The following is a 15,192-nucleotide window of genomic DNA, read 5'->3' on the forward strand; positions in this document are numbered from 1 at the left end:
GTTTGTTAAAAGTCTATTTGATGTGAATTCTATATCTGATAACCTATACTCAATTACCATTCACAAACTTCATACAGAAAGGTTAATACAATTATAGAACTTCAATACTGTGATAATAGAACTTGAGAACTGAAGAACACACATTTCTTCACGAATTTATTATATAAAATGCCCCCAGAGTATTTGATTTCTCTCCTTCTTTCATTATACACAAGCACATGGATGAGACGCTCTTTAAGATGACTATAGTATCATGAGAGTCCCTTGCATCAAGGTAGTGTACATACCTTAACAGTTCTAAAGGCTGGCCCAGAAAACAACAACAAAAAATGTTACCTTATCACAAGATGAAAGCACTGTTTTCGTTTTCCTCTAAATTATGATGAAAAATGTCACTGTTTTATTTAGCATTACGGTACACAACAGATCTGTCTCAATTACTAAAATAATTAAAATAATCCTGAAAGATATCCTTTCTCCCCTCCCGTGATTTGAAAAGCTGTATTTTTCCTGCCAATTTCAAACAAATCATCAGGTTGATCTAATCTGTCTGTTACAACAATCATCAAAGAACAAGCTCAGCACATTAGCTGTATATAGCTTGTAGTAAAAGGATATATCCATATCTCTTAGTTAAAAATACATAATCCTTTTATTTATATTGTAATAAAAGAAATTAACATCACAGACACAGAAGACTAGAAAGGGGAAACTACTTACTTCTGAACGTCCAGTAATTTAAACCTATTTGTACTTTTCCACATGGAAGTAATATTTAACACTTACTTTCTGAAGTATAACTTAATCTTTGGGGATATACAATGTAAATAGGACTTAAGAGTAATAGTTCCATTCATTCCAGGTCTGCTTAACATATGATTAAGTGAAACAAGGCACAATAGCCATCCTTTCTATTATGTTGCAACACTGATCATGTGCCTTGATAAAATGGCTGTAGACAAGATGATGGCAACATGAAGGGAAGACTTTGGATTGTCTATTTAAAATGCAGGTAATAAGTAATTAATAAAAAATTTAAGTGCACTTTCACATGCTTTGCGTTTATAATAAACAACAAACTTCCTAGCTTTCTTGCAACAGGCTTGACTACCATTTCTTTTGGCCAAATGCACTTTTCCCCAGTAAACTTAAAACAACAACAATAACAACAATAACAACAACAACAACAACAACAAGATAATCCCTGTCCTTTCATATACTAAGAAAGAGGATTGGCTACTGAAACAGTTCATTGCAAGACACATGAAGACGACATACTGTGGCATGAGTTGTTTTTAATTTGTTGTGCTGTTACTAAAGTAAAGTTCTGAGGGCTGCAGTTAAAACATTCCAAGTTCTCCCTTCCATCTTTATTGATTTCAAGATTTTGCACAGAAAACTCTTTGGGGACTAGAACAGCAGCAATTGCATCACACTGTTTTCAAAACTTCAAGTTTCAAAGCAAATTGTTTAAAAAAAGAAAAAAAAAAAACACAGTTCCTGATTTGAGTTAGATACAGGGACGAAAATAGCACATAGTTGAAGGTTACACAGTCTACAAATGGTGGCAATATATTCCTTGGGAGAGTAGTTTTGTTGGTATATATTTTTTAAATACTCAAAAAGGCTCAACCTCAAGCAGTAATAAACACAAGCAAAAGTGATTTAACCCTTAAAATAAATATTCAGAAAAACCTCTCTGTACATACAAGTGAAAGAATAAGTAACACTTTCACGCAAAAAAAAAAAATAAAATAAAATAAAATAATACTAATAATAAAGGATTTGTTCATATAAGTAGCTGAAATCTGCTGTTCCAGCCCACATATCCCCAATAAAGAAGGGAGGCACAGACATAAGGTGACTACTGTGGTTCACTATCATACAGCCTTTTTGTACTGGGACATTATCACCACCAAATTCATCCCTCTTGTTATAATTATTAAAATTTAAAATTTTTCTTTTTCTTTTTTTCCATTCTTCTTCTTCTTCTTCTTTTTTTTTTTTACAGCATGCCAAATCCTTTGGCGTAAGTGATGGCCTTCAGCAATCTTTCTTTAAGTTTTTCTTTGCTTGAATATTCCGGCAGTAAAAGGACATTAAAGCAAGTATGAGATGTAGGTAACCTAAACAGAGAGAATAGGAAAAATAGGAAAATAAATCATGGAGAATATGCTCAGCACTAAAAAAACCCCTACTTTTAGATAGTATGTATAGTTGAGAAGGTTTGCAATGCAGGGTACCCATTAATGTAACTCATAAACTTTTTGTTTTTCCTACACAACTACCAAACATCAGTTTGTTTTATCTTATTATTCAATCCTAATGATATGATGATGATGACTAATGATAACATATTTTATCCGCTGAGTCATTATGACATAACACATATTGTTTAACTGTTAGATCTCATGTATCTTCTCAAAATGAAACTATCATTAACCCCACTACAGAGCTGACATTACTGAGAAGTTAATTTACTCCAGGATGAAGATAATACTCAAACCTGGCTTTTAAGATTTCAAAGTCTATGTTCTTTAATGCCAATTAGAAATATTCTTGGCAGCTATGAGCATATAAGTGACTTAATAACAAATATACGTAAAGTTACATTAAAGCCATTATGCATCAAATAATGTGGAATACTAATAGAAATGCTTCTATATATTTAAACCCTTAAATATGCTACTGTTCATGTAAGATCCTTACTCACAAAAACATTAACTTATACAATGAAGAAAGAACAAGATTATGAAACTTGATTCTAATGTTAAGATTATGAAATCTAGTGAACAATTTTGAGACTCAATTTAACCATTCTTAAGTAGATTACATAATACCACTTTCAATTTTAAAAATTCTGAAAAACTGAATGAATCATATCACTTTGCAAAATTCAAAATCAAGTGAGCCCTTTAATGGCTTTGAACTAGGCCAGTGTTTTAAAAATTACTTCAAACAAAAGCAGCAAAATATTCTCTGAATTACCAGTTCATGTAATTTGGAGAGTTCCACATAAAACTTTTAAAAGTGCTCAGAAGCTCCCGGACAGTTCCCATGTCTGTGACATGGAATTTAAGGTTCTAGGTATACAGTCACAATTTAATAATTACCTTTCTGTGTCTGGGCCATTTTTGGCTATAATCATCTTTAATTTTCCTAGTCCACCCACAGGTGCTCGGTCTGTACCTGTTGTAAACTGCAAGAAAAGTCTTTTCTGCTCATCTGTAAATGAATGAACGATTTCCCAGAACTCCCTAATGAGAAAAGGTAGAATACTGATTTTAGTTTGGTCTTCATTTATAATTAGTACTAATGTAAGTTTATGACTTATTAAAACTGTATTATGGAGATAACCTGGAAGTTAGTATCAGAAACCCTAAACATTCATTCCTGGTGATCAAGGATCTACAAATTACTGATGCATATTTATCTTACGGAAACATTTAAAGGTGTAGTTCATGGCTACATTATCTAGAACAGTAATAACTGGTAAACTGAAGTGTCCTATAACAGGAAATAATTATGTAAACTATGGTATACTCATAAAATATTATCAGGAATAAGAGACAAAACCCAAAACTCAAATCCTGTAAATCGAAAATACGAGATTGGGGGGAGGGAGGTGATACCAATTAAGGATAAAAATAAAAACACATATACATACACACAGACACACATGTAGTAGTAGTAATACAAAGGCACAATTTTTTATTTAAACCAGAACACTTTTGATTTTGTGGGCTGTGGAAGTAGGGATGGGAATAATTCTGGTATTTCTGCTATATGCAATGATTTAGTCCCTGACATTCCTAAAATCTATGTGATAGAAGTCATGTTATTATAATGATGCTTGTTATAGTCACTCTAAAGACAAAATGAAGTTCATTAAGAGCAATCTTGGCATAAGTGTATGAATAATGAGGTATCCATAAATTTAACAATATGCACTAATTCTCAGCTCAAAAATTTCAGGAAAAAAATATATTTTAACATTTATTTGAAAAGCTCTTTCCAGAATCTTGGCAGAGAATGTCACACTTCCTACATGTGTAATTATAATTCTAGTTTTTTATATCCTTGTATTTCAGTATACAATTTCTATTACTAAAATATGGGCATTTTTATTGGTATAATGCCAATACTTCTGACAGGGTTAGCAGCTTAATAGACTTCTTGGTTCTCCTTCAATGTCCTCCCACTTCTCTACCCTGATAGTCTAACACCCTCCTCAGTTCCTGCAAACCTCCCATTCACCTGGAGAACACAATAAAGAACTACATCATAACAACAGGAAATTAGACATTGGAACTTGCAGGTGCATTTTCAGGAAGAATTAGAATCATTCCACAGTCAGATCATTCCTATTGGGTGGCTGACAAGAAGAAAGTCTCCTATGGCCCAGAGCTCTCTGTCAGGGCAGAACAGCTAGCTCCCCTGCAAATGGGTAGTCATCGAGTCTTCTTATCAGAGCACTGTAGGAGTGCTCTGAAGCCTAACTGAACCACCCACACCTGAAAAGGCAGATAGAAGGGTACCCTGACCAGTCTGTCTACATTATTTATTTATTTGGTTCTCTCTAGAATTTAAAATTAGAATTTAAAATACTGGGGTTACTACCAGTTTAGACAATGAAAACACTTACTGAATGAAATTCTTCTCTTTCTGTAAGTGCTATGTTCTGTATTAAAATTCTGAATTAGGAATGCAACTACTTAGAAAACTGAAAATGAAGGAAAAAACTTCTGCATTTCTCCCTGAGTGATAGGTTCATGGATCACATCCCATTCACATCTCCTAAAACCTATGCAGATCAAAAAAGGAAATCTGATAAAAACACCCATAACCTAAGTTTAGATTAAAACTAAGAAAACAGAAGAGCAAACTCCCAAGTGACATGTAAGCTGGAAGTATGAACACCTGAGCCTAAACTATCACAGTCCTACAAGAGCAATACAGAAGACAGGGGTGTGCAGAATAGTATGGGTTAGACTTCACCCTGGGCAAACCCTCACCTCAAGAGTGAACTGCTAAAGAAAGGTAAGTGCAATGGGGTGGCTAAAAGGGCGGGCCCTGGAAAAGTACCAGGGTAGAAATGACAGGTAGAATCAAAACCACAGTGAGATACCACCTCACACCAGTCAGAATGGCTAAAATTAACAAGTCAGGAAACGACAGATGTTGGCAAGGAAGTGGAGAAAGGGGAACCCTCCTATACTGTTGGTGGGAATGCAAACTGGTGCAGCCAATATGGAGAACACTATGGAGGTTCCTCCTTATTGAGGTTCCTCAGTAAGTTGAAAATAGAGCTACCCTACAATTCCGCAATCGCATGATTGGGTATTTACCCTGAAGATACAAATGCACTGATCTGAAGGGGCACGTGCACCCGAATGTTTATAGCAGCAATGTCCATTGCCAAACTATGGAAAGAAATTAGATGTCCATCAACAGATGAATGGATAAAAAAGAAGTGGTGTGTATAAATATATATACAATGGAATACTATACAGTCATTTAAAAAAAAAAAACACCTGAAACCCTGCCATTTGCAACAACGTGGATGGAATTAGAGGGTATTATGCTAAACGAAATAAGTCAATCAGAGAAAGACAATTATCATATGATATCTCTGATATGAGTAATCTGAGAGGCAGGGTGGGGGGTTGTGGTGGGTAGGGAGGGGAAAAAATGAAAACTAAGATGGGACCAGGGAGGGAGATAAACTGTAACAGACTCCTAATCTCAGGAAATAAACTGAGGGTTGCTGGGGGTGAGGGAGTGAGGGACAGGGTGGCTGGGTTATGGACTTTGGGGAGGGTATGAGCTATGGTGAGTGCTGTGAATTGTGTTAAGACTGATGATGATTCACAGACCTGTACCCCTGAAGCAAATAATACATTATATGTTAATTTTTTTAAAAATGACAGATCAGCATGATGCTGGGAAGTGATGGGGAGTACCCTGGGAGGCAGAGGTGTCTCCTGAAAGTAGCTTCTGGCTATAATGGAATGGAAGCAGCTAATGAAAGATTCAGGCCTTAAACAAGATGGAGCTGAAGAATCAGAAGGTGCTAGGCCGCATAGCCTTATATTAAAGAAACTGCTGCTACCATAGTAACAAAAGAGGGACCCATTCAATCAAGAGACCACTTATGCCACCCAAATTTCTCCCCACTGTACCAGGAGATCTACTAATAGCAGGTCCAGGAAAACCTCAACCAATAGAAACAAAATGGGAGAAACAGAATTCCAAAATCCAAATAATTATGAAACAAGTTCAGCAAATAAATAAGCTAAATTGTCAAGCAGAAAAAAGTATACTTGAAAAATTGAGTCATGAAAAATGGAAAATCCCATATTCCAACATGAAGAGAAAATGCAATAGCAGATCAAAAAGAACACCATTAATCAGAAATACAAAACTCAGAAATGAACAAAAAAAATCTGAAAAAGAATGACAATACTCAAATATACTCAAGAAATATGCAAAATAAATTTGGAAACAGAAGGTTAACTTCTATGGTGACCAAAGGAATGACCAAAATTTTTAGTAGGGACATAGAGAACACAAAAGAACAAGAAAAAATGTATATATCTGGAACACATATCTATGGAATAATCCAGGTATGATTCGCTGTGACATTACTTCTCATAGCAAAATGCTGGAAATAAACACTATGTCCAGGAATATTAATAATCTATACTGCTTTCACACAGTAACAGTAGTCAGCCATACGAAAGAACGTTGTGCCCTAAACTGACTTTTAAAGACCCTATTCCCCAAGATTTTCTTCTAAAAATGGCTTATTTCAGGCCTAGAGTTAACTCCTAGAGTTAGCTCCAGGTGAGCTAAAAATTTCAAAATGTAAAATGAAGTGATGTTAGAAGCATACCAAGACTAAGCAGTATGAATATCCCTAAGAATAATGACTTTCAAACACGTTCAATATATAAAAATCTAAGAGTTCAAAACAGTATCCAGAAAGAGGCAAAAAACAAAACAAAAAACAAAACCAACTAAACTCCAAACCCAACTGTTACTACTCAAATTATTACAGTAACTCCTTACTCTTAAATATTTAATTACCTTTTATTGTGCCTTTTCAGTAAAACTGTTTTACACAGTAATCAAGTAACGACTACCGATGAGGAAAAAGAACACCAGGTATATATGTAGAATTAACAGAAGCAATTTTTTTCCCCCAAATTACCATTTTGCAAGCCCCAGGGAAACAATGGATTCAGATAAGGATACTAATAGATATGAAAATCAGAAGAAATACAGATTAAGAGGTTTGGGAAAGATGATGGTAGCAGTGACAGTTATTTTGTTTTTGCTTTTCTTTTTAATCTTCCTACTCTCTCCCGTAAAACCAGAGCTAATTGGATGGGAAAATGGAAGACCTATAGATAACACCTTCAAAACTAGGTGACAAGATATCCCCCCACAAATCCTTCCATGTAAATGAATAGAACACACACTGACAGCTGGAATACCTGGTTGGTATCCATGTCAGTGGGTGAGGATGCAAAAGGAAGGCAACTGGGTTTCTTACAGCCCTGGGAGCAAGAGAACCTCAAAACCACCAATCCACTGGAAAGCGCAGGACAATTTGAGAGGACAGCTAAAAGAGAGTTACACAATTTGTAGGCAAATGCAGATCATGATACAGTACACAGCAGAAGCTCTGAGCCCTTAAAGCCCTTGAACACCATAATTTCTTTCTGAAACTGAGGAGAAACTGCTGAAAATAAGGTCCAAATTCACCAAATCAAGAATAAAAAGGACAAGAAAAACTCAAATAAATGTACTTTTCTTTTTTCTTAAATCATTTTGCAAAAATACAATGCACAGAGCTGAAGCATGAAAAATCTGCCCTGGCCTATCTCTCCCTCTTCCAAATATGAGAAAACTCATCTCACTTAAAAAGCACACCAGAAAAGATCACAAACACTAAGAGTTACTAGAGAGGAATGATAGGTGTATGTACACATAGGAATGATATCTCTATAGAGAATAAGAGTACATCGACATCTGCCAATAAAAACATGAAAATTGTAAACAAATTTCAAATGAAGCTAAAAATTTTTAAATAACAGTAGTAGAGGACAACAGTTAGCTGTCCTATGAAAGGACAACTAACTTAGAAAAAAATTTCCGACAAAATTTCAGAAAAATTTCAGAATTAATGAAAAAAGATTCTGGAAGGTATGACAGAACTAGGGAATAGCTGGAAATAAAAATAAGTCATGTCAAATTGAGGAAGCAAAAATTAATCTAGAGGAACCACAAGATAAATAAGCACAATGATAATATAACAGAAACAGAAGATTAAAAACTTAAATTAAATCAAGAAAAGAAGCCATGCCTGAGAGTCCTCTTCTCAACCCAGACACACAGTTGGCAGGGGATTTCTGCCACAAGAGGTGCTGGCCCGGGAAGTGGTCGAACCTCAGAGTCCCTCCTAGTCCACAGACACTGAATGGCCGCAAGCACCAGCAAGGGGGATCCTGCTATAATACAATGGAGCCCAGGAAGAGCTTTCCAGCCCTATGGGCTTGATACATGTGCAACTCAGCCTGGGGAAGCTGTTAATTTCACCTCCCTAAAGCAACACGATCATGGACCACAGGGAGCCCTCATGGAATGAGATAAATAAAGCAGAGCAGAACAATGGCACAAAAGCTCTGAAAACTAAATCTGTCACTGGAACTACAACCCACAAAAAAGTATGCCAGCACCTGCATGCTACACTTGAATAGTATGAACAGGATGACTGCCTGCTAAAGTAAGAAAGTGTAAACAGGACCCAGATCTCCTAACAGACACAATGCCCAGGACACAATCCAAAACTACAATACGAAGGAAAGAAAATCAAGTGGTGTCAACATTGGGATGAGTAAAATGTTGGAACAGGGGTGCCCGGGTGGCTCAGCCAGTTAAGCATCTGCCTTCGGCTCAGTTCATGATCTCAGAGTCCTGGGATTAAGACCCCACATGGGGCTCTCTGCTCAGGCAGAGACTGCTTCTCCCTCTCCCTCTGTGCTCTCTCTCTCAAATAAACAAATAAAATCTTTAAAAAAAAATAAGATGCTAGAATTATCTGACAAGGATTCTAATGCAGTCATCATAAAAATGATTCTACAATTTTAAGTTCTATTGTTTTCACAAATGAAATAGGAAATCCCAAGAAAGAAAGAGAAGTTATAATTAAAAAAAAAAAAAAAGAGTCAAACATAAATTATGGACTTGAAAAACACAGGGTAAGAGAAAAATACTGGATGGGCTCAGTAATAGAGGATAGAAATATAGAGGATAAAAAACTGAACAAGGGAGAAAACTGGAAAACAAAACAAAACAAAAAAATCAAAAACAAACCAGAATCTCAAGTACCTGTGGAACAATGACAAATGACTAGACATTGGTACTAGAGCCACAGAAAGAAAGAAAAGAAAGAGAGTGGACTGAAAAAGTATTTGAAGAAATAATGGCCAAAAACTTTCATGTTGGGCAAAAAACACACCCACAAATTCAAGAAGCTGAACAAACCCCAAATGGCATAAACAAAACTACTCTTCAGGAATACAGGGAAAATAAAGATATCACCAGATAAAGGAAAACTAAAAGAATTTGTCATTACCAGACCTGTCTTTTTTAAGAATAACTAAAAGGAGTAATAAAAGATGGGACTCTTAAAGCCAATGGAAAAAAGAATGGAAATAGCAGAAACAGGTATATACGACAGACTGCCATTCTCATCAATTTTGTAAATCCTATGTGATGACTGATACAAAAATCACAACAGCATTAATATTCAAGACAATATTTAAAAGTGGGGAAAGAAATCAAAATGGGGGGGGGGGGGTGCCTGGGCAGCTCAGTTGGTTAAGCAACTGCCTTTGGCTCAGGTCATGTTCCAGAGTCCCGGGATCGAATCCTGAATCAGGCTACCTGCTCAGTGGGGAGTCTGTGCTCCCTCTGACCCTCTCCCCTCTCATGTTTGCTCACTCTCAAATAAATAAATAAAATCTGGGGCGCCTGGATGCTCAGTGGGCTAAAGCCTCTGCCTTCAGCTCAGGTCATAATCCCAGGGTCCTGGGATAGAGCTCCGCCATTGGGCTCTCTGCTCAGCGAGGAGCCTGCTTCCCCCCCTCTCTCTGTCTACTTATGATCTCTGTCAAATAAATACATAAAACCTTAAAAAATAAATAAAACCCTTAAAACACAAAAAAGAGAAAAAAAAAAAAGAAATCTAAATGGAAGCAAGGTTTCCATACTTCACTGGAAGAGGTGTTGATCCACTCTCACATACGTACAGAACAACCAGGAAGAATACTATACTGAACAATACAACCCAAAAAACACTAAAAATAAATCAAAGTGTGTCCAAAAAAAATAAAAATGTATGAGTAATTAACCCATGGAAGGCAAAAAGACAGAAACAAGCAATCATAAAGAGAGAAACAGAAAATATAAAGTGGTAGACATAAACCCTAACCTATCAATAATTACCTTAAATATGAACTGTCTAAATATATTAATTATAAGGCAGACTGACAAAGTGGATGATTAAAAAAAAAAAAAAGAACCATTAACTGTTTCTAAAGTCATTTCAAATTCAGCAACAGATTGGTTGAAAGTAAAACAGAAAAAGATACCAGGCAAACATTAAAACAAAACAAAACAAGAATGGTGTATTCATATTAGATTCAGAGCAAAGAAAATTAAAATCCTAAGGAGGGACCTTACATAATAATAAAAAGACATAATGACTCCAAATGGGTACGTACAAAAAAAAAAGAAAAAAAAGACAAAGAAAAAAAGGTAATACTAAATGACAGAGCCTCAAAATACATGAAGCAAAACCTGACAGAGGTAAAAGGAGGAGGAGATAAATATCAGGAGAGACCTACAGAAATATGCTCAGCTGATTTTTTACATATATGAAAAAGTAATTTATTAGAGGAAAGATAAAAGTAGTGTATCTAGACTATGCAAAGAACTCTCAAATTCAACAGTAAAAAACAATCAAGTGCACTCTTGCCATTTATCAGAGAAATGAAAACTTGTGTTTACCTAAAAAACCGCACATGGTTATTCATAGCAATTTTATTCATAATAGCTCCAAACTAGAACAACCATGAAGTCTTTAATAGCCAAATAATTAAAAAGACTGATGAATCCATATCAAGGAATAAATACTACTCATCAATAAACAGAAACAAACTATTGATTTGTGGGAAAAAAAATGTGGGTAACTGTCAAAAAAGCCAATCCCAAAAGGTGACATATTATTATATGTGATTCACTTTATACAACATCCTTGAAATTACAAAATTAAAGAAATACAGGAAAGATGGATGGTTATCAGGAATAAGGGAATAGAGTGGGGTTAGGAATAGGGTAAAGGTATAGATATATAGGTGTGACTGCCTATAAAAGAGCAACAAGAGGAGGAATTCTTATAGTGATTGAATTTTTCTGTATCTTGACTGCATCCTACTTGTGATACTGTACTAATATTTTATAAAACTTTGCCACTGAGAGAAAAATGGTCACAACTGTATGCCAATCTATAATTATTTCCACAATAAAAAGTTTAATTTTAAAAAAGTGTTAAAGAAAATTAACAAATGAGTAGATTTTGGAGGGAAAAAAATCAGCAGAGACAGAGAGGCACATCACATAATTATAAAGGATCAACTCACCAAAAAGACATACTGAGGCTCAAAGTGTATGTTCCAATCAAAACATTTTCAAAATAAAGTAAAAACTGATAGAGCTGAAAGGAGGAATGGACACATCCACCATTATGGAGGACTCAACACCCCTCTGAGCATCTCATAGAAATACAAATCAGTCATCTGCAAAGTCATCAACAACCAGAACCTAAATCAACATTTATAGAACATTCCACCCAACCTAAATCAACATTTATAGAACATTCCACCCACCAACACAGAATACACAAATTCAAAAGTATTAGAGGAGTCAGGAAGAGTTAAGTTCTCTGATTATAAAGAGTCAAACCAGAAATCGGTAACAGAGGAGGAAGATAGCCAAAAACCCTGGAAATTCAACAATATATTTTGTTTAAATTACAAAGAGAAAGTCTCAAATCTTAAAAAATACACACACATGAAAAAAATGAAAATGAAACATATAAAAATATGGGATATAGCTAAAGCAAGGATGAGAATAATATTTAAAGCACTAAATGGTTACATTAGGAAAAAGGAAAGGTCTCAAATCAATCAATTTCTATCCTCAGTAACCTAGACTCTTAAGAAGAGCAAATAAACCAAAGTAAGGAAGTAACCAATAAAAAGCAGAAATCAATGAAATTAAAAACAGGAAAAGAACAGAGAAATAAAAAGCTGGATTTTCAATATAATCAGTAATTTCAACAAACCTCTCAAACAAGATTAACAAGTTTAAAAAAGGGGGAAAAACTCCACAAATTACCACTATGAGGAATAAAGAAGGGTATGATAGTTCAGATCTGCAGACATCAAACAGATAAAAATGGAATATTATGAACTCTGCACACATAAATTTGACTACCTTAATAAAGTGGATCAACTCCTTGAACAACACAAATTGCCACCGCTCACCAAATATGAAAGATAATTTTAATAATCTTATAAACACTGAAAAAGTTGAATTTGAAACTAATATCCTCCACAAAAAGTAAATTCTAGGCCTAGATGATTTCCTGGGAGAACTCCACGAAACAATTAAGAAATAATTTGTACCGGGGTGCCTGGGCAGCTCAGTGGTTTTAGCCTCTGCCTTCAACTCAGGTCATAATCTCAGGGTTCTAGGATCAAGCCCCACATCAGGCTCTCTGCTCAGCAGGGAGCCTGCTTCCCCCCCCCCCCTGCCTGCCTCTCTGCCTACTTGTGATCTGTCAAATAAATAAATAAAATCTTAAAAAAAAAGAGAGGAAGAAATAATAAGTACCACTTTAACGTAAGCTCTCCTGGAAAACAGAACACTTCCTAATTCTTTATGAGGCCAGAATTAACCTTGATGTTAAAACCAGACCAAGACAACATTAAAAAAAGACAGAAACTACAGACCAGTATCTTTCATCAACTCACAAAAATCATTAACCAATTACCAAGTCAAATTTGACAATGAACTAAATGGAAATGACTCAGATATGTAACACCGGTTCAATAATGGAAAATCCATTAATGCAATGTGCCATATCAAACAGAGGATAAAGAAAAATCATGTGGGGCGCCTGGGTGGCTCAGCGGGTTAAGCCCCTGCCTTCAGCTCAGGTCATGAACTCAGAGTCCTGGGATAGAGCCCCGCACCTGGCTCTCTGCTCAGCAGGGAGCCTGCTTCCTCCTCTCTCTCTGCCTGCCTCTCTGCCTGCTTGTGATCTCTCTCAAATAAATAAATAAAATCTTAAAAAAAAAAAAAAAGAAAAAGAAAAATCATGCTTGTATCAATAGATGCAGAAAAAGCATCTGACAAAAACTAAAAGCCTATTCACAATAAAACTTAACAAACAAGGTATATAGGGGAACCTCCTTGAATCTGTAGAGAGAGCACTAACTACACTAATGTCAAGCTTAATAAAGATAAATGCTTTCTCCTAAATTTGGAAACAAGTCAAGGCTTTTGCTTTTACTACTCTTATTTAGCACAGTGGTAAAAGTTCTAGCCAGCATAAGGCAGGAAAAAAAAATAAATAAAAGGCATACAAATTTAAAAAGAAGCATAACTATCCTTATTTACAGAATACATGACTGTCTATACAGAAAACTCCAAGATGTCTCAAAAAACAAAACAAAACAAAAAAACCTTTTAAAGGGGGAGTTCAGTAAGGCCAAAAGATAAATGGGTCAACATATTATAAAACAAAACAAAACAAAACAAACATTTCTATATACTAACAACACGTGGAAACCAACATTAAAAATACAAGCCATTAAAATAAAATAAAAATACAATACCATTTACAATCACCACAAAGGATATCACATACTTAGGTATAAATCAAACAAAACATCTACAGAATCTATGTGCTGAAAATTACAATGCTGAAGAAAGGAATTTTAAAAAGACCTAAATAAATGGGGAGCTATACTGTATTCACAGATTGGAAAAATCAACATAATAAAAATGTTAATTCTCCCCAATTTGATCTTAGTGTAATTCCTATCAAAATTCTATCAAGATTTTCTGTAGGCATAGACAAAGTGAATACGAAATTTATATGTTAAAGCAAAGAGTAGCTAAAAATATGGAAAAGGCAAGAAATCTTTCATTTAAAACAGGAATAAGCATTCTATCTGATGTTAATGCTTACCATTTACCTGTACTGACAGTGCAGTACTGGCAGAGGGATGGATAGGCACACACATGAAGGGAAGACCACAGGGATTTCAGAAAAAGATTCACACAAACATTATAAACTGATTTTTTACAAAGATGCAAAAATAATTCAGTAAAGAAGGACAGCCTTTTCAACAAATTATATGGCAACAAGTGGACATTCATAGGCAAAAAAGTGAATCTTGACTTGAATTTTATATATTATATAAAAATCATCTCAAAATAGACCAAGACTTCAATATAAAATGTAAAACTATAAAATTTTTAGGAAAAGAGAGAGAAGGGGGGGGGGGAGAGAGAATATGTATCTTCAGGACCTGAGGCTGGCTCAGAGTTTTATATCTGACTTTACCAAAAACATGATCCACAAAAGGAAAAATCAAAGCTCAACAAAATTAAAAATTTCTGCCATGCAAAAGATTCTGTTAAGATGGAAAGATTACCCACAAGAGTAGGAGAATGTATTTGCAAACCACCTACCTCAAAAAGGACTAGAATATATGAAGAACTCAAAGTTCAACAATTAAATAAAAAACAGTTCACCAAAAACAATATACCGATGGCAAGTAAGTACAAAAAAAGATACTCCTCATCACTGACATCAAGCATAATTCAAATTACTACACAATAAGACATTACAACATACCTAGCAGAATGGATAAAGCTAACAATTTTGACACAACCAAATGCTAGCAATGATATGGAGAAACTGAATCACTCGTATATTCCCCAGGGAAATGTAAAATGGTGCAGCAACTCTGGAAAACAGTTCAGCAGTTTCTTAAAAAACTAAACATGTACTTATCATATGACCTAGGATTGCACTCCTGAGCGTTT

The 15,192-nt window shown here is 35.1% G+C and overlaps 1 protein-coding gene across 7 annotated transcripts in view; it reads right to left on the minus strand.

The window, feature by feature from the left end:
* Positions 1-1,348: 1,348 nt before the first annotated feature.
* Positions 1,349-15,192, minus strand: part of UBE3A (ubiquitin protein ligase E3A) — a 91,418-nt gene continuing 77,574 nt past the window's right edge. For all 7 annotated transcript variants that reach the window (XM_059371725.1, XM_059371728.1, XM_059371727.1 and 4 more), the window contains 2 exons: positions 3,114-3,257; positions 1,349-2,126 (listed from right to left, as the gene is read on the minus strand). In XM_059371725.1, coding sequence (XP_059227708.1) covers positions 2,006-2,126; positions 3,114-3,257 — 265 coding nt within the window. In that variant the 3' untranslated portion in view covers positions 1,349-2,005. The remainder of the gene's footprint in view (positions 2,127-3,113; positions 3,258-15,192) is intronic.

The sequence above is a fragment of the Mustela nigripes genome, chromosome 13, assembly GCF_022355385.1.
Source record: "Mustela nigripes isolate SB6536 chromosome 13, MUSNIG.SB6536, whole genome shotgun sequence".
Lineage (NCBI taxonomy): Eukaryota > Metazoa > Chordata > Mammalia > Carnivora > Mustelidae > Mustela > Mustela nigripes.